The sequence below is a fragment of the Gallinula chloropus genome (genome assembly GCF_964237585.1).
Source record: "Gallinula chloropus genome assembly, chromosome: 4".
Taxonomy (NCBI): Eukaryota; Metazoa; Chordata; class Aves; order Gruiformes; family Rallidae; genus Gallinula; species Gallinula chloropus.
The window spans coordinates 20,608,745-20,628,133 of NC_140088.1; the positions used below are offsets into that span (position 1 = coordinate 20,608,745).

The window sequence follows — 19,389 nt, forward strand, 5'->3', positions numbered from 1 at the left end:
CTGTGCGACACAACGCGACCAGCGGGGCTTTTTGTGGGGTTTTTTGATGTTGTTGTCAGGCTCCTGGCCTCCCCACGGGGTCAGAGCGGGTAAAGCCAGGTTCCATGGTAGCTGGGTCCCTGGGTCCCTGGCCGGGGTGGGGGCAGTGCTCCCCAGGATGCATTACCACCCCAGATTCGGTGTTGGGGTGCCACAGTGTGGGGGGACAACAGTGACTTCGGGCTGAGCTGGGTGGTGCCGTGACAGTCCCTGGACTTTGCTCTGTGCCGGGGGCCAGTTGCAGCTTTGAATGCACAGGGTAGGGGGAGCAGTGCCAAAACCCAGCTTTGAAACGAAATTGGTCTAAACCTTGCAAATCTTAGTAGTTTTGGGCTCACAGGGAGGTCGGGAGAGCTCAAGGTGCCCTTCACCCCCACTGTTTTCCCCAGCTGCCCAGCCAAGGCAAACATGAGCTCAGTGCTGAGGTATTTGCGGCGGCTGCTCCATGCCCACGTTTCAGAGGTGAGCAGCGGGGTGGCACCGATGGGACCCGGCACCTGGGGGCAAACGGCCTCACCCTGGTTCCTCCTTGCCTTTCTCACTCCTTGGCTAAAGTCCCTTGTTGCTAGAGGTGGGACCCTCAGAGGTGGGACCCTTTGATTACTCAAGCAAGGTCAAGCTCTCTTGCAGCTCAGCTGTGAACTTTGGAGAGCTGGAGGCGAGGGATGGAGAGGCTGCGGCTGCTGGAGGAAGTGGTTTGGGACCCTCTGGACAGATGACCTGGAAACTTCTTATATATTTTGCCTGGAGCTTTCAGACAAGCCTGATGCTACAAAACAGAGTGTTATGAGCAGAATGAAAATAGATGTTTGAAGTGTTTGAAAATACTGTGAGCTCAAATATTTGAGTTTTTTACAGACTGTGCTTTATTTAGTTTTTAAGAGTATTTCAGTTGTAGAGCTGCTGGAAGAGGGAGGACTTGGGTGCGCCTGGCCTGACAGGAGTTATTTTAATGCACAAGAAGAAACTGCTGGGTAAGAGTCGGGCTGCTCCTCAGTGTTGGGCAGAGCATCACCCAGGACTCGTTTATGCCTGACTCCCCCTCCCAAACCCCACCTTGGGTCATGTTTCTGTGCAGAAAGAAGCTGTATTTTAATTTCTTAATCCCTCTCTGATAAATTGAGATCAAGGTAAATAGATTAAAATGTGCATTATCTGCACTTTCTCTCAACATCCCATCACAAGAGCGGGCAGCCAGAGGTTTCTCCACCTTTTCCAGTATTATTTGGAAAACTCCCCAGTGTCATACTGCCAAATTGTCAGAGGAACCACAGTGAAAGTCCAGCAAACCCATTAAAAGTCTGCGCTCACAGCAGAAATAACCCTGGTGTCGTCTTCTGGGCACCGTGCAGGCACCCAAACCCCGTCATTTCGTACCATGGGCAGGTCTGGACCCACTGCCCAGACACAAGCGAAAAAAGAAGAAAACTTGTGTGGGGGTTGTTTTTGTTTTCCACATGTACATCACTGTGTTGATAATACCAACAAAAACGAGATCTGTGCACAGGGAGATGCAGAGATGGAGGGTGGCAGTGAGCAACTTCTTGGTTTAGGATGCACTTTATGGGATGTTGGCATTGAAGATGACCTAACAATGCTGCTTTTAAAGCATCTCCTATTCCTCATTAGTGGCTCGGGATGGAAACCTGGTTTCTTTTCTCCCCGCAGGCAGCCCATTCTGCGATGACCCAACGTGCCTGAAGCTCAGCAGCTGCAGGGATGGAGCTGAAGGTCTGGGTGGATGGGATCCAGAGGGTTGTCTGTGGTGTCTCGGAGCAAACCACATGCCAAGAAGTGGTCATTGCCTTGGCGCGGGCCATCGGTGAGCCATCTCCATCTGCTGAGGGGATGCCCCATCTGCAGGCGCTTTCTGGGAAGAGGAGAGCTTGGGCGGGTGGGGGGCCCTCCTCTGTGGTGGTGGGGATGTCACCAGCCGCAGCTTGTGGGGCAGCACACAACTGCTGGCCGTGGCTTTCCCCATCTGATGTGCTCACCTCCTCCTGGCAGGTCAGACGGGCCGCTACGTGCTGGTGCAGAAGCTGCGGGAGAAGGAGCGGCAGCTGCTGCCACTCGAGTGTCCGTTGGAGTCGCTGGCCAAGTGCGGGCAGTATGCCAACGACGTGCAGTTCGTCCTGCGGCGGACAGGCCCCAGCGTGGCTGAGCGGCCGTCTTCGGAGGGCGCTCCCCAAGCCCCAGAGAGGACGTTCATTCGGGCCAGTTTGCCCATCAAGCCCAGGCCTGCCGGCATGGATATACCCCGTTCCCGGGAGCCGAAAAAATCCATGACCTTCAATTTGGGTCCTATGGGCTCCAGTGACCCGTTCGCCATGAGCCGCTGGAGGCACCAATTGCGAGAAGGGATGGACTTAGAGGGTGGTGGGGTTGTCCAGCCTTCCAAGGAGGAGCTGTTTAGGAGGGTGCTGCGGCAGCAGGAACAACTGCATTCCTTGGAGGCCCATGGGGACACCCTGGAGACGGACCTACGGCTCTGGGAGCGTGGCCGGCTTGCTGGCCAGGAGGACGAGATCCTCTACCTGGAGCACCTGGTGCGGAGGAACGAGACAGAGCTTGGTGAGGAGGAGTTTTGGCAGAGCGAGCTGCGGCTGGAGAAGGAATGTGAGCGGGAGCGGCAGGAGCGGGTTAGGAACCTGCGGGCCAGCCTGGAGGAGTACACCCAGAGGATCTATGAGCTGAGCATCCGAACCGAAGCCCTGCAGGAGGAGATCCAGTGGGAGATGGCAGAGAGGGCCAAGAGGGGGAAGGAGATCCCTGTGCCCAGCCCGACAGAGCTGGAGGACATGACTGCCAAGATGAAAAGGGACCTGGAGGCCAAGGTCAAGCAAGGTACCCAGCTGGAGAGCAACCTGGCCAGTGTGGAGAAGGCCCTGGAGGAAGCTGAAAGGAACCTTCAGGTAGATAGGGCTGGGTTGAGCAGTCCCATGGGGTGGTGGGACTTTTGGGAGGGGGTGGGACTAACTTTCCAGCAGCATGGGGCTGATGGGTCGAATGGGGTTGGTCCTGGCCCACCTGGCCAGTGAGTGTGAGACTGGGTGCATGGAGGTGGCTCAGCAGCAGTGATGGCTCTTGGGGGGACAGCACCACTCTTACCTGTCCAGTACGGGGTCCCACACCCATCGCTGTCTGTGCAGGCTGTGTCTGGGCTGGGGGTACTGCTGGCTGGTGCATGGGGAGCGCAGCATCACCCCATTTCAGCATGGACAGTGGTGTGTGCGGAGCAAACTGTCCATGTGCAGGATCTGTGGCATTGGCGCAAGGGTCAATGTCATCTTGGGTAAAGGAGTTGTGGAGGGGTGTAGTGTAGGTCCCCGTGGTGCCTGTGCACGAAGCCTTCTGAAGACGCGGGCTGTGCAGGGGCCTGGGCGAATCACAGCGGGCTGCGCAGTGTGAAGATGGTGGCTGCGGGGCTGTGCCATGATGCCCTCCCAACCCACCTGTCCCAGGTCCCCCAGCATCAGGGGGTCCAGGTGCTGGGTGATACCCACCTTCCACCCACCAGGTCCCCTTCGGTGAAGGAAAAGAGAGAAGTTTTTGCCCAGCCGGGTGGTGGTAGCTGCCCCTCCCCAGGGCGGCCATGCTTCCAGCATCTCATCTTGAACATCTCGTTTGGTGGCTGCTCGCACCCTCTTGTGGAGACGCGGCAAAGCAGGGCTGTTCCCAAAACACCTTCCTCTGATCCCTGCTGCCTGGGCACCCCCTTCCCTCAGGCCCTCCGAGAGGGGTGGCTGAGCCACAGTACCCCCGAGGTCCCTTCCGCCAGTATCATCAGGGTGAGCCCCAGCTGGAGGAGAGGCCCTGGGGGCAATGTGCCAACTGGTTTTGGGGCATGGGGAGGATGACAAGTGGCTCACCCTGTTCCCCCCTCGGTGTGTTTTGCAGGCCCAGACCCAAGAGCTGGAGGAGTTAAATAAGGAGCTGAGGCAGTGTAATTTGCAGCAGTTTATTCAGCAGACGGGGTCCACGGTGACTGTCCTGCAGACCAGGTCTGAGGAGGATGCCCAGCCGGAGCCGAGCCCGCACGAGCTGCCAGCCTGCCGGAGAAACGGAGGTCAGCATGCCGCTGCCGGCTCGGCCGCGGGGGCTGCTCCGCGGGACCCCTGCCCGCTCCCTGCCTCCCCCTCCAAGGGGATCGGCACCCCCTCCAAATGGGTCACCCCCAAAGCTGGTGGTTCTGCCCTGGATGCTGAGGTTAGGCAGCAGGGACGGGGTGTCGGTGCTGGCATGGCGGTTGCTCGCTACCCTGGGACATCTCTGAGGTTTGCCAGCCCTGGGGCTCCTTCTTCCCCATCGAAGCCTTGGGGCTGCTCATAGCCATGCTCAGGGGTCAGATCCTGCTTTGCTGCTTTTGGGGCTGGGGCAGACACGGGGAGCTTTCCTTTGCAGTGTTGCTGCATGCCAGCTCTGCAGCAGCAAAAAGGTGGCTGAGGACCAGCATCAGCCCCCATGGGCTGGTGGGGACCGGCTTTAGCCACTGATGACCTCTGTTACAAGGGAAGGGTGAGCATGGTGCCCATGGCCATGTCTGCATCCATGCAGGGATGAGAAGAGGCATCAGAGGGCCCTTGTAGAAGGGGATGGGGGGAAACAGGGACCTGGTTGTTTCTCCTCCAGAGCTGCCTTGTGGCTCCACAGCGGCCATGCCTGGCAAATGCCAGAGGCATGAGCCCTGCCTGAACCAGGTGTTTTTCCCCATCCTGTAGGTTTTTCTCCCACCACCGGTGCCGATTCACCTCCCCGCGCCAGCACCAAGCAGGTCCTCGGCCATCCCAGGACTCTGCCGGAGCCCCTGGTGTCCAGCCTGAACCCTGAGGGTGTGTATGTCCCATCTGGCCCCCAGAAGCATGAGCTGGGCTGGGGAGGGTGTGTGGGGAAGAGGGGAGAGGCTTTTGCTGCCCAAAATGGGATGCAGAGAATGAGCGCGTGCTGGGATCGGGAGGACAGAGCTATTCCTGTATGCCATTAGGAAGCGCAAAGCTACACCCAGGCAGCCTCTGCTCTGCTGCCAGGGGCTTGTGTGCTGGCACTCTGCCCTGCCAGGAGCTGCAGAAGCTGCTCTTCATCCCCTCTCCTACCAGCCCCCTCCCCTGGGGGAGGGTTAAGACAGGGAGGATTTGGCTCCTGTCCTATCTTTTACAGGAGTCACTTTTGCTCCATCTTGGGGATCAGTTCACCCCAAAATCCTTTCCACCTCCTGCAACCCTTTTTCCACCTAGCACTACATTTTTGGGTACAGCAAAAGCAAGCTGTGATGCCCCTGCCTGCTCTGGCGATGCTGCCTGCTTCCTGTACCCACCCATGCCGCTGTCCCCTCAGCAAAAACCCTACTGCCACCTTCCTCACCGCCCGCATCATCCAACCCCAGTCTCATCAGATGCTGTTTGCACGTCATCCCCAGTCTGGGCTTTGCGCTTGCATACATCCTGTTTTCCGTTCCCCTTTTCATCTCGGGAGCGCTTGCCTACCGCCGTGGGGTCAACTGAGGTTCTTTTTGTCTTGTCTTGCAGTGGTATCAACCAGACAGAGCATCTGGAGGTAGAAGGGCCTGGCCAGCGGAGGATCGATTGCCTTGCAAGTGTAACTGTATAAATAAACCATATTCTATATATATATATATTACACACACACATATATATTTTTTACTGCTTTATATTGTGTATGGATGTGGATGGCCAGAGTATTTTTACAGACTGTAAAACCAAACCAGAGACCGACGACACAAAGCAACCTTCTTCCCCTGCGGATGGAGGCGACCCCTGGCTACTTCATTTTATATTTTTCTGTACCAAGGGGAACAGCAGCAGCCCTGTTCCGTGGAGCCTCCTCGCAAGACCCACCACCGTGCATTCGGAGAAGTCCTTGCCCCTGTGCCTAGGGGAGCGAAGCTGCAGTGGAGACCTGCCTGGAGGCTGAGAGCGGCTTACAGCGTCTCGCCACCTCAAGCGGGGCCACAGCAAGCAGCCTCTGCCCTTGCTAACCCCTCTTTTTTGGGGGGGGAGGGGGTGTATTACTATAAGGAACCTGAAGTAGAAACCCCCCCTTCCCACAGTGCTGCGGATCAGGCTTCAAGGGAGCAGGGAACGCACAGCGGGGGCTTGGTTTTTTTTCTTAAATCCACTGAATTTTTCAATGTGTTTTTTTAAAGAAATCGCAGAATGAGCCCTTCCCTGGTGGTGGCACGGGTGGGGCGCGGGACCAAAACGCTCTTGGTGACATTTCACTGACTTTTTTTTTTTCCCATGTTTTATTTCATACTTGATGGCCAGTAGTTACTCCCAGTTCTTGTTCATCCCAGCGGGTCACCTTGTATTTTAATTATGAAACCAAAGCAGTTTGGGGAGGGGATGGGCTTGTCCAGGAGGTCCCCGAGCCTGTTTTCAATGTGTCATAGGCAGGAAATGTGACTCGGGCACAGCGCTCGCCGTGAAACCCCGCTTTCCCCATATGAATGTAATTGTGTGCCGCGGTTTCAATTTCCAATAAATCTTTGGGAAAGGATTTGATTGAAGCGAGTTGTGAGCGTGCTGGTGTGGCCCAGGGCGAGCCGGCCCCGCTGGCTCCTGGGCCGGTGCCTGACAGGCACATCTGAGCCGTGTGCGCATCCCGCGGCTGCCGCCTCCACTTCCAAGCCATCTCTTTCCATTTGCTGAATTAAAGCTGTAAGTATTTTATGACCAAATGCATCTTACACTCGCACACACGCTGCTCTCTTCATTTTTTTTTTTAATTCTACTTTTTTTTTTTTAAATCACAAAGTGCTTTACAACCAACGGATGAAGCTTGTCTCCGGTGAGAGGGCGGCCATCTCTAGGATGAAACATGGCAGCGTTTTAATAATGCACAGCAGCAGCTTGGAGCATTTTAGGACAGGAGGAGAATGGGATGGCATTCTGTTGCAGATAGAAGCAGGTAAGGGGAAACCTCCTGTTCACCTTCACACCCCTAGTCTGCACCAGGATGACCACAAGCAAGAACATCGGCTCTTGCTCTCTGTCACATCTCCCCCGAGGCTCTGGTCCCTGGGAATGTGGCACCCCCAAAGCCGATTCTCAAGGTGCCACGGCAGCTCAGCAGGTTAGTCAAGTGATGCTGAGGGATTGAAGTTGGCTTTGTTGGGAGAGCGCTGGTGCTGCTGTGTCTCTGGTCACAACTGGAGAACTGCCACAGGGGGGAGATGCGATGTCAGAGTTGTCTTTTCTGAAGCAGAGGTAGGGGTTGGGGTTTTTTTGTTTGGGGTTCTTCCCTCCACTTCAGGAAATCATGTGTCTCAGTGAAAATGAGTTAAAGTATGTTTGCTCCATACAGCCGCATCAAGGAGTTTCTCCTTTGCTTTTTGGGATGCTTGTGCTCAGTTTTTGGACTCCCTTGCTTTTAAAATGAGACTCCACCTCGCTAAGAAGAAAAAGTGGAGGGCGATGGAGGATGTAAAGAGCATTTCAGTGTTGCTTGGGGGAAGAAACACCTGGATAAAGGGTTCAGAAAACATGCTTGCCTTGGATGTGGCTAGATTTTTGGGATGCCATGAGAAGTCCTCTGCATGCCATGAAAAACTTTAAAACATTGGATGTTAAAAACCAGATCTTTTATTTTTGGGGGTACAGTTGTAGCTTTGTCTTCCGCAAAATAAATAGGAACGGGGAGAAAAGGTTCCTCACTTATGGCACATCCTGCAGGGAAAAATGGGGCAGAAAATCTGAATCTCTGGTTTTGCATAGGATTCTTGCCCTGCGCTTCTGCTTCATTATTATTTCTGCTCAGTTGTGAGCTGACAGGCCAAACCAGTGCCAGTTTTGCTTAAAGGTTTAAAAAAACGTGTATCATGGCAGATTTTGGCCCTGCAGCTGATGCCCCTTGGCTGGGACACAGGACTTGGAGCTGCTCTGTGGGATTGGGGCGGGGGAGCAGCATAACTTGGCAGCATCCCCCACTGAGGTCTGAGACCAGGCGTGGGGTCAGGGTGATCGCCCTGGCCAGGGGCTGGCTTAGGGTTTTTTTTCAGCCAAAGTCTGTGGCATTTTACAGAGTGTTTTTCACTGTGTGGTCTATAAACCATCACCCAGCACTGCGAGGGCAGCGGTGTTTCCTAAGGTAATAAATGAGTTGGATTAATGCCTCTTCCCCCTTCGCACCAGAGAGGCGTTAATCAAGCTCATTTATTACCTTAGGAAACACCCCACCCGTGGGTGACCTATATTCCTCCCGGCACGGGGGGCGTGCGAGCGTGCGGGTCCCCGCGCGTTATTTAACCCAGCGAGGCTCAGTACCGGCTCTGGCTCCCCCGCCTTCCTGCTTTTATCTGCTCTAAAGGCCGTGTCAATAATACATTTCTGCCATTGAATATTTTATTGATGGTTTGACTTTTTTGCTGCTCGCAATTCCCATTTCAAGGCTGCGTGATTGTTCCTAATTAAAATTTTATGCCCTGGGAGAAGCCTCCTTGCTACAGTGGAGATGATGCTGTCCTTTTCTAGGCCACTACAGGGCGGTAGGAAGGAATTACTCATTGTTATGAGATTAAAACAAAGCAAATAAATTATTGGTTTTTTCCCCTTAAAAAGCAAACCAAAGCCCCAGCGTACGGCGCGTACTGGCACGGGAACAACTGGCTGGCAGGGGAGGCGGGGATCCCAGCGTATCGGGTGGCTCAGGGATGCTGTGCCTGGGTGAGCCGGGAGTCGCGTCCCTCAGGCGCTGCGGGGCAGCTTCTTCCTTCCCTGCAGCAGGGGGGAACAGGCTTCAGGGCTTCCCACTGCCAGCGTCACCAAAAAACCCCCAAAGCGGAGGATATACCTGTTTTTCGATGGTGAACAATCCCAGCATCCCTTTTCTTATTATTTTTTTAAAATCTGGACGCTACCTCCAGGCTCTGTCAGCACAAGGCACCGTTCAGGAGTGTAATTCATCCACCCCTAGCCTCCCAGGGGCTCTGCACTACCCCGGTTTTTTATTTATTACTTTGCATTTTTCTTATGGAATATTAAAAAAACCCTAAATCTACCCTGGCTGGTTTCAGCCAGGCATCCTCTGCAGGTGGTAGTCAGGGCATCAGCATGGTTTCTCAAGGGCAGCACAGCTGCAGACACTTGAAACAACCCCAGTTCGCATCCGGGGGTTTGTAGGAGTCCCTCAGTGTTTGGGTTTGGTGCCTCCCCCCTGCCCCCGGCCCCTTACTAAGTTTCATCTAGAGTGCTGGAAGCATTTGTGTTGCCTCCCAGCCCCTGGGTTTGGCAGGCAGCTTCTGAAGCACACACTTCAGCACCGGTTACGTAAGGAAAGGTGTGAATGGCTGGAGGAGAAGATGCCTGTTGGTTTTGCTCCCCAAGCAGTGTACATGCTCTGCTGCCTGCTCCTAGGCACGCAGCTCCTACAAGGCTAGCTCGCTGCAGATGGAGAAGAAAAACTATTTGAACTGGCATGCATGCCTGTGCAGGGAGCACTGTCTGCCCTCCCTACGATGATTTTCCTCTCTGTCTCATGGTAAGGACTGAGCACACTCTACCTTGTCCTGGGAAAAAAAAATATAAATGAAGCACTAGAGGAGGCCGGGAAATTTCCTCGTTTATGGATGAGCAACTTTCTCTCCCAATGGAACCTCCTGCCAGCAGAATTTCTTTTCTTTTTTTTTTTTAGGATGTATTATGTAAGTCCCTGCTTGCCTTTAACTAACTGACTTGCTCTTAAACAATTTATGTACTCCTCCTATTCCTCACAGGCCAGCTTGCTCCTTCAGCAAGGCTCACCACGTAGGCCCTGCCACTGGCACACGTTACAGACAGAACACAATAGGCGCTTCCTAGCGCAGTGCGCCAAGCGTTGGGTCTGCTCACTTCCCTCTGCAAAGCACAGGAACCAGAGGGAAAAAGAATCTTTGAGGGGCATAAACCCTGACACTGAGCATCTTCCCCTCCCGTAAGGCACACCCCTGCCTCTTCCCCAAAAATCTGATTGCTCTTAGCCCCTGACTACTCATTACTGGGCTAAGCATCTCCTTACCGATCTGTTTATTAGCTACTGACAAACATTAAAGGGGATCTTAGCCCTGGTGTGTTTCCCCATCTCTCAGCGGCTCTCTGGGCTAGGGTAGGGGTGAAGGCACCAATCCTGGGGTTTCCGCTTGAGGGACAACCAGGCTGCACACTTCCGCTCTCCCTTCCAAGCCACCTTAACTGGCTACAGAGGCAAAAGAGGCACAGAGGCAGGGGACACACCAGACTTGTCACTGAGAAGGCACGGTCTTCCTCTTCAGCTGGTCTGGCGCCCTGGGTTACAGTAATAAGTACCCACACACTGGTTTTGCACTATTTATTGAAGACTTCAGGTGACAGCACAGCAAGTTAGTTTTGAATCATGCCACAAGAATGTTAAAAACAGGAATTGAGTTGCCTGACCCCCTCACCCCCAGTTACTGGACAGAGACACACACATAGAGGAGAAAAAAAAAAAGAAGCAAAACCAAACAAACTCACTTCGACCCCCTTGCCTGTGCTTACTGGAGCTGAACAGGATGGTTCCTTAAGTAGCAGGAAGTCGGAAGTACTCATACCATGGTGCTGCTCATGGGAGCTGGGACAAGTCTTGCCAGGCGACCCATGGAGCTGCTCCTGCCAGTGGCACCTCCAGGGGTTAGTCATCAGGCAGCACAGTCCCAGGTGCAGGGCTATTTCTTCAAAGAGAAACAAAGCACCTTCATTTTCAGACATGAGTTTGTTACGTGCACAGTCAGCTATGAAACAGGGTGGTAGGGGACTACGGGGCTTCAGTTCCAGCTGACAGACACACTCGTGTGTGTTTTGCAGCAGGTTTCCCCCTCTCCCTGCTCTCCACATGGCTACACCTTGCTCCTGCCTGCTCAGCACTGGGAAGATGCTGCAGGTGCAGCTAGGGACGAGGAAAGCTTTCTGGGACTGAGAAAGCTGCAAACTTGTGTGTGTGTGTGTGTCCCTGTCCCCAAAAAAGGCCCACTCAGCTTCTAAAAAAGCTTGAAAACAGCTCTGGTAAACTCAGGTGTTTTTTTCTCTCTTCCCAGTGTGTTTGAGCACCCCTGACTGACCTGGTCTGTGTGGGGCACAGATTTTTCTGTCAGAAGAGCAGATGCTCCTCTGGGACCCAGAGGGAGAAACAACAAATGAGCACAAGCAGGAGAGACAGGGAGAAGCAAAATTTCTCTGTGAGAGCAGAGGATGTGTCTCTGCCTTCCGTGCAATTAACTACTTACTGACTGGAGTGTACAGAGTCCTTCAGATCAAGCTTCTACAACAGTCCAGGGCTACATGTGAGCAGCCCAAGCAACAGGACGAATACCTGAGCTCTTTCAGGGAACCTTGGCAGGCTGCAGTGAATCCTACCTGGTTATTATGAGCTAAAGCTGCACTTCAAAAAAGACACTTTTCAACTACACAGCTTCTTCACCGGCCCAAAAACTGCAAGACAGAACTTTGTAGGAGAAACAATCTGCTTTGTCACTTCCTCCATTTCTAGTGACAGCCACCCTGGGTGGCTGGAAGAGTCCCTGCCCGGCTCGCCTTCCAGCTCCTTGGGGCCATGAAGTCAAAGTCCCCTGTGTGACATCACAGCATGAACATGCAAGGCGACTCTGCCAGCACTCAGCCAGAGCCAATAAAGCACAAGCAGCAGAAAGCAGCAAGCAGAAGGGGCGGGATGGGAAACAAAACAGCAACAAAAAAGGAAAGCAAGGCTTATTTCTGCTTTTCATTTAACAGACTAGAAAGTCTCCCTTTAAAGGTGACTCATCCAGGGCAATACCAGGCATGGTTTCTTCTATTAACACACCCTTGGCAATAGCAGTTCAGTTAGTCACTGACTGGGTATCAAGACGTCACCCGCTGCTGGGATGAAGCGTCTCTTTAACTTGGTACGGAGTCCACCAGCACTTATTTACTTTGGAGGAGAGCAGGGGAGGAGAGGGGAGCTCGCCATCCTTCCCGTGCAACTTCACCACCAACTCCGCACCCGCACGCCACCACGGCCCGCTCCCCTCCCCTCCGCTCCAGCCGACACGCCGTCCCTTGCTGCAGGGAGCACTACACCTTCCCGCGCTCCGCTGTGCAGCACCGCTGACTGCCGGGGGCCTGCCAGGCCGAGGGAGGGAAGTTGCTAGAGGCAGGACAGTGGCGCTGGGCGTGAGGAGCGGCTCTTTCCCACGCCGGTGCCCCTCACCTGGGTGGTGGGGAGGGGATGCAGCCGTCGAGGCGTGGGTCCGCGGCGGCGAGATGCGGTGGCCGCACAGCGATGTCCGAGGAGCAGGTTAGCCGCTGTCACACGCACAGTGGAGTCGCCGAGAGCACAATGTGCGTTAGTCAGTGGCTCACCTGCTCCTGGAGGGTGACGGGGGGGGCGGCGGGGCCCACCTGCAGCACCGGAGACACCGGGCAGCGCGAAGGATGCAGCGGGGTGGCGAGGGGGGGGGCTCCACGCCCGGGCTCCGCGGCGCGCCCCGGCACGGAGCTGCAGCTCCCGGCACCCGCGCCCGGGACAGGCTCCTTCATGCCGCCCCGAGGTCGACGGCGCCCCGCTGCTCCCGGGGCGGAGGGGTCTCTTCCCGCCGCGGATGCCGCTCACCTGCGCTCCCACCGCTCCGCGCTCCCCCCGCCGCCGCCGCCGCCAACTTCTCGCTCTGCCCCGACCCGGCCCACGCCGCGCGCCGCAGCCCCTCGCCCCTCCCACCTCGCCGCAACCGCCAATAGCGACGCCGCCCGCCCGCCCGCGGGCCCCGCCCCCGCACCGCAGCGCCCAATGGCGGCTCCGTCACCGCCCGCCGGCAGCGGCGCGGGGCGGGACGGGGCGGGCGGCGCGGCCTCCCCCCCCTCTCTGCCCCCCCCGACAGTGACAGCGGCGGGCGCGGCGCGTTCACTTCTGCACGTCGCTGCTGCGGGGAGGAACCATTTGTACCTGTTGAACCGCCGCCCGCCTCCTGCTCACCCCGCCCCGCCGACCCCCTCCTCTCCCCGCCCTCGCCGCTCTGCCTCACGCCGGCGGCCGCTGACTGCACCCCGCTACCCCACCGTCGCCCGCGGGGAGACACTTTCCCCGCCGGAACCCCGGAGCGCCCCCGTTCTCTCCCCCTTTCCCCTCCGTCTCCTTCCCGCCCCCGCCGCAGCCCGGCCCATGGTACGGTCCGCCGGGGCCGTGCCATCAGGGCAGTGTCGGGGCGCACGTAGGCGGTGCGCTGGTGGCGGCGGAGGGGGGGGGGGGTCGTTGGCGGCGCGCGCCGCCCAACCGCCACCGCTTGCGCCGCGGGCGGGAACGCTGGGGCGCTGCCGGCCCCGCCGTCCTCCCCCCTCAGCTGCGGCCCTTTCACGTTGCTGTATTGCATTTGACGCTGGTACGGGGCGGGGGGGGTGTGGTGTGCGTGTGTGTCCCGTTGGCTCCTGCCGGGTGCCAAAAGCCGTGTGCTCCTCGGGTGGAAAACCCCTGTGCCCCTCGGAAGTGCCGGGGCGGAGGCGGTTCCTCGCCCCAAAGCGTGCTACGAGGGGCCCCGTCAGCCTGGAGGGCCCCACTGCGCCCTGGGGCCGTGAGGTAAAGGCCCAGGTGCCGGGGAGTTGTCCTGTGGTAACCCCTTTTTACCCCAGAAAAGGATGCGCAGTTGAAGGCCGCCTGGACATCCTCAGTGTAGCAGCACACGGCCTCCTATCAGCAGAGGTTGCTCTCACCCATTCACCTGATAAGCCTGTGGCCAAGCGAATGGCTGACATGCTGAAATTTTAGGGCGTCTCAAGAAGGAGTTGCTGAGCTCCACAGACAGTGCTCTACGGATGGGCAGAGGCGAGGAGCTTGCGTGGAGACACAGAGTCAGGCATTGAACCATGAGCGTGGCACATGCCGTCCTCCAACGGACCAGAAAATAGAGTGTTTGGGGCAGTGGGCAAATTTGGTGGGACCCCCGCTTCACCCATACCGCTGATGTTGAGAAGAAAAACGCTCTGGGTGCAAACATGGCCACTGGCCAAAGAGCAGCCAGACACTGTGTCCCTGCTGAACTGATAATGCACGCTGTCTAGCAAAAGACACAAGCTCTGCATCCCTTGTGAAAACTCCCTTCGCATCAGCCGTGCAGCTCTGACGGGTGTTTTGCAATCTGGTGCTCTTCCTGCGAGCTGTGGTGCAAGGTTTCAAAGCAAAACCCAGCGCTGGCTCCCTGATAGCTGGCGGCGATTCCCCAGGGCAAGGATTTCCCTACGTGTTTCGCTTGCTCTGCTCTCCCGCTGCCGGTGGGCAGGGGGGTTAGAGCCCGCACAATGACAGCTCTGTTGTCGTTTTGCCTGTGCGCTATGTGGGCTTTTTTTGTTTTCACCCAGCAGCTGTAGGGAAGAAGTCACGTCTTCCCCCAGTGCAGGGCTCGCACCCGGACTGGAGTGAAATCGGCCGCGGAGCACGGTGGACCCTGCACCCTCTGCGCAGAGCCAACGCAAAAAGCGAGGCACAGCCGTGGAAAACACTCGCTTGGTTTGAAAATAGGTATCTTGTGCGGGGTAACGTGGCTGGGCGCTGCCCTGACACCTCCCTGCCGGCGCCGCGGCTTCTGCCGGGCTGCTCTGCGCGGCGTGGGGCAGGCGTGCCGCCGGCTGCTGTGCTCCGCCAATGCCCCCGCCTCTTCTTCCAGGTGTTATTTAAAGGGAAACATAAGAAATACAGTCCTTCTTGCCCTGGCGGTAAGCGCACGGGGCAGGAGTGTGTTTCGAAGCGGTGCTTGCACAGCTGGCTTGCCTACACAGACGAGCTCCGCACGTTGCTCGGACCTCCCCCGGTGCCGTACTAAGCCCTCCAGCACGGAGCGGAGCTGGGGGAGCGCCAGCTCAGCACGCACGGCGGCCAACGCGCTCGCCTGCAGCCCGAAGGAAGGGCGGAACGGGCGCTCGCTCTCGAGGTGCCGTCTTCTATGCCTTGGAACGGACGGCGAGACCCTGCCGTCCCCCAGCTCAGAGGCCGGTCTGCCATTGCCCTGGCGAGGCCCCGGCCTGGGTGCTTGGCGGCCACGCTGGCGAGCGCTGCTTGCCCTCAGCCCTTGCTCCGGCTCCGAACGAGCTCGTGGCTCAGCCCTTAATCTCCGGGATGAAATTTCCTGCTGACAGGGCCGGTGCTGGCCCGGGGAGAGCTCCCGGTACCCCAAGCCCTGCGGCCCTCCCCTTTGTTCCGAGCTGGCTGCCAGTCCCCGCGGCGCTGCCAGAGCCACGATGCGCGCGACCGACAGTGAACCGCGTCCGCTCACGCCGGGACAGCGCTACGGGCTGCCCGTCAGCCCCCGGCTCGCCTCGGCGCAGCGCCGGTGCCGCTGCGCAGCGGGAACTGCGTCTGCGGGCTCGGGAAAGAAGCCAAACGGGGGACATGCCGTACCCCCCAGCCCAGGGGCCTGGGAACGCCGCATCTATTAACGCGTAACTAAAACGTTGCCCCTGAACAGCGCGAAACGCGTCTTTTCGGACCAGAGGCGCTTCGCGTTTTACCGGCTTGGAGCTTCGGCGGGGTTCTCGCCCCGCTTCGCCCCTCTCCCAAAGCCCGAGCGGGCGGGCAGCAGCGAGGCTGGCGGAGGAAAAGGACCCTGTCTCCCCGCCCCGGCTGGTTTCTGACAATGACCCGAGTGTCTCGGCGTTAGCTCCCGGTCACGTCCGTCTGCGAGCGCAGGCGGGCTGCGCGCTCTTTGCCGAGGCCCGGGAAGGAAAACCACAGCTGAGGGAACAGTTCGAGCGGGGGGGGGGGGGGGGAAAGAGGGGGGAAACAACCCGTCCTCCCGTACGTGCGTGCGATCACTCAGAGGAACGAGAACATTTGGGTTGGGAATCAGCCGCGCGTAGTTGGGGGGGGCGAAATTAGTGCGGTGTGCTTGGCTTTGCAGAGCCTAGCCGCGGCCCGCGGAGCCCGCACGCCTTGCTTCTCAGAGAGCAGGCGGGCTCAGCCTTCCCCGCCGCCGCCGGGAGCTGGGAAAGCCCCGACGGCCGTCCTTCCCTGCGGCTTGAGGAGAGGGATGGGACGGGACTGCAGCCCGGCGTGCCGGGCCGCGGAGGTTGAGCTCCGTGAGGGTGCTCCCCATCTCAGCAGATAAGGCGGTCGGAGGGAACGGGACCAGGACCGGCCCCCCGGCCTCGCAGCCTCGACACCCACAGGCTCTGTGGCTTCCCCCACCAAGCTTAGAGACGCCGGCCGAAGGGACAGCGAGCTCCCTGCCGACGTCAAGGGAGACGCCCCTGCCAGCCCTGCTGCTGCGGGGCAACCAGCAGACTCCGGGGCGGAGCCCGACGCTGCTGGGTGGTACGGAGCTCCCTTCCCGCCGGGCGGTGCGGCCCCGCCCTCCCGCCGCTCCGTGGTGGTACAGCCTGGCGCACCCCTCCTCCGATGGTTCGGTCCCGCGGCAGTTCTACCCCCTTTCCCCAATGGTTCGCCCTGTCGCCCGGCGTCCCAACTCCCGCCCCCATCCCCCGCTTGCCCCCCCCCGCCGCATGAGCGCTCTATGGCTCAGCCCGGCGGTTGTTTCTGCTGGCGCCGGCACCGTTGTGACCCGGAAGTGCTTCCACAACAAATCCGGGACAAGGGGATCTCGGCCGTGCAGCCCGCTACGCCGGCCCGGTTATGTGAGCGCTGGGCCTTCTCCTCGCGTGAGTGCCCGGGACGGGGGCGTTACCGGGGCCCGCTTGAGGGGGTGAGGGGGTGCGGCGGTGGCCGGGCCGCGGGCCGGAGTTGTGCAGGAGCGGCCGCCCTTCGCTGCGGCGCGCTGCCAGCTGCGGAGGGGAGCTGCCCGCCGCGCGGGGCCGGTTACGCTTGGGTTTGCTTCCGCGGGCGTCGCTGCTTGCCGAGGCCGTTCCCGAGCAGCTGCTGGTGGCAGCTGCCCTGCGGCTGCCGCAGGATGCGGCTGAGCGGCGTCGCTACGGGCGGGAAGGAGAGGGGGCTGCCGCCGGCCCGGCCTCCTCCGGGAGATGTTTTGGGGGCTGTCCCGAGCGGGAGCGGTCCCGCGGGGGGTGCAGCGACCGGGCGGACGGCGGGCGGGCCTGCGCGGCGGCCCCGTGCTGGGGAGCGGCGGAGCAGCCACCTCGCTCTGCTGCTGCAGGGAGCCGTTACTGAATAAGCCAAACCTTTCAGGCGCCCGCCCGCGTCCCTCCCCTGTGTGTGTGTGTCCAGGGCCCCGTCACCGTGCCCCCGCCCCCCTTCCCCCCCCTCTTGTGGTGGCCGCGTGAGCGCGTTCTGAAGAAGTTCCGAACTTCTTCATCCTTGTGCAGCGGAGCCGGGTGCCTCTCGGCTAGCAGCGAGGCGTGCGGCTTGCACGCAGGCGTCTGTCTGACGCACTGCCGAGCCGTGGTTGGGTGGAAAAGCTCTGTCTTGAGGAACCTGTGCCTGCGGACGGGCCTTTGAGCAGCGCAGCTGGTGCCCCGCACTCAGTGAAAGCGGGGGGGGGGCGGGGGCGTGTGTGCTTTTTGTAGTCTCTCTTGCTGTTTTTCCTGCTGGGGGTTGCGTGGCTGATGTGTTGCAGAGGTGTTTGCTGTGTTATTCACGGAAAGTCAGGAGGTCTTGGTACCGTTTGTTCTGGCTATGCACAACCCCTTGTGTCTGTTTCTGCCTCCTCCCTCCCCTCTCCCCCCCTCCAAAAAAAAAACCCCAAAACAAAACACCAACACCTCCCAGGAGGTTTTAGCTTGTTTTTTTGATTGTTTGGGTTTGTTTTTTTATTTTTCTCCTAGCTATGCCCATAGTCAGATGGGAAAGCTGTAGTTTAAAGATGGGAATGGTGTGAGAGACTGATGCTGAATGGGAACTCCCCAGTAAGGGTGACCCTTCCTAAGAAGAGAAACCTGTTAAGAAAGGAAAATGCGCAGTGTGGGAGAGTGTTTGATTCATAGCTGGAAACAGAGCTCGTGGCTTCTTCAGGGAATTGCAGGCTGGGAATTGCACAGAATTTAGTTGCTGCTTTGAATGCAGAGGTAGGAAGTGTGCAGCTGCTTCTCTGGGTAAGGTGTTGCACTTCAAAAGTGCCTTTGTAAAGCCTGTGTGTTGCTTTGTTTGCATTTCAAACTCACCAAAGAGCACAGTGTCAGCTCCTGGGGAAGCTTTGTTAGACATCTTTGGTCCTGGACTTTAAGGGTAGCTAAATTTAGGGCAGGGCAAGGATAGGGAAAAGCTAAGTGCTTCCTTACCTACCCCAGGATTAATTATCTGTGCTTTATTTGTTAGGTTCTTAGGTGCTTCCATTATTTAAATCATTGCATGGGCAGTTTTGATAGCGGTATTCAGGAGTTAATCTTTTTGTAACCTAAACAGGGTAAAGTTGGATCTAAATTTAGATTTAGAAGGCTTTTTTAAAGCTCCCTGTGCATGCTAGATTGGCACTGCGCAGCTCTAGGTTGTCTCCCATTAATCTGAATACTTTCACTGCCTAATCCTATTACTTTTACCTTTGGAATATGGTGGTGACAGATGCTAGTCACACCATATCTGGGTATTCTCCAACAAGGTGCAACCTTGATTTTTACAACTCTTATTTGCTTTTCTTTGAGCATAGTATATGCAATTGGAAAGAAAGCCAAATGCTTTGTGATGTGTGATGTTGGTTTTCCAGAGGGAACTGAATTGTTTAGTCAATTTGGAAAAAAGAAACCAAAACAAACAACAAACCAACCCCGAAATAAAAAGAAACCACCACCAAACCCACAAATTGACAAATAAAGCAGATGTGCCAACAAGAACTCAAAGCTCCCGCACTTGAATATTTAGTAGATTCAAATACAGTTATCGGTGCTCTTTGGAACATGACTGCTCGATAATTGCCCATGAAATTAGATCAACATTCAAAACCACCTTATGAGAAAATCCAGCTGGCTTGTTTCCTTTCCTTGTGTATAATCCTGAATGTTACCCAAGTGGATTAAATAAATGCCTTGTCTAGTAGCTCTTCTGTTTCTAAAATCCAGAAACTATTTGTCTTGGTTCTGGCCGGTCCAGAGTCAACTTCCTCAAGCAGTCATCACAGATGAGCTGAGTTATCACTCCCCCTAAAAAGGGCTGGATGGGGAAGGGCACTACTGGTTGCCTCCAGGACAGTCTGAGTGCTGTGGGGGCATTGGGTTGGTTGTTCCTCATGTTGTGCAGCACTGTGTACTCCTCGGGTCAGTAAGGTACTGTTATCACTGGGTGTGAGTGTAATTGGCTGTTATTGTTCTACTTTCACGGTGCTTTTGTAAGTAAACTCCTTATTCCAACCTGAGGGGACTCTGTCTCTTTCTCTGGCTGAACCCACCACACTGCTGTAAGAGGTTGGTGATGGGGGAGTTTGGTTGGTGCTAGAAAGTGTTTGGGGTGTGGCTGAAAGAGTTGCTCACTGTTGCAGGCAGCTCC

The 19,389-nt window shown here is 57.2% G+C and overlaps 2 protein-coding genes across 2 annotated transcripts in view; both read left to right on the plus strand.

Annotated features, from left to right (window-relative positions):
- Nucleotides 1-1,746: 1,746 nt before the first annotated feature.
- On the plus strand, nt 1,747-5,743 carry RASSF7 (Ras association domain family member 7). Its single transcript, XM_084263465.1, has 5 exons — nt 1,747-1,861; nt 2,047-2,951; nt 3,937-4,105; nt 4,758-4,868; nt 5,562-5,743. Exons 1-5 carry the CDS (start codon nt 1,759-1,761, stop codon nt 5,591-5,593), a joined length of 1,320 nt encoding a protein of 439 aa, XP_084119591.1. The 5' UTR covers nt 1,747-1,758; the 3' UTR covers nt 5,594-5,743.
- A 10,856-nt stretch (nt 5,744-16,599) lies between these two features.
- Nucleotides 16,600-19,389, plus strand: part of PHRF1 (PHD and ring finger domains 1) — a 31,639-nt gene continuing 28,849 nt past the window's right edge. The window contains exon 1 of the mRNA XM_084263782.1: nt 16,600-16,661. The gene's annotated coding sequence lies outside the window, so the exon portion shown is untranslated. The remainder of the gene's footprint in view (nt 16,662-19,389) is intronic.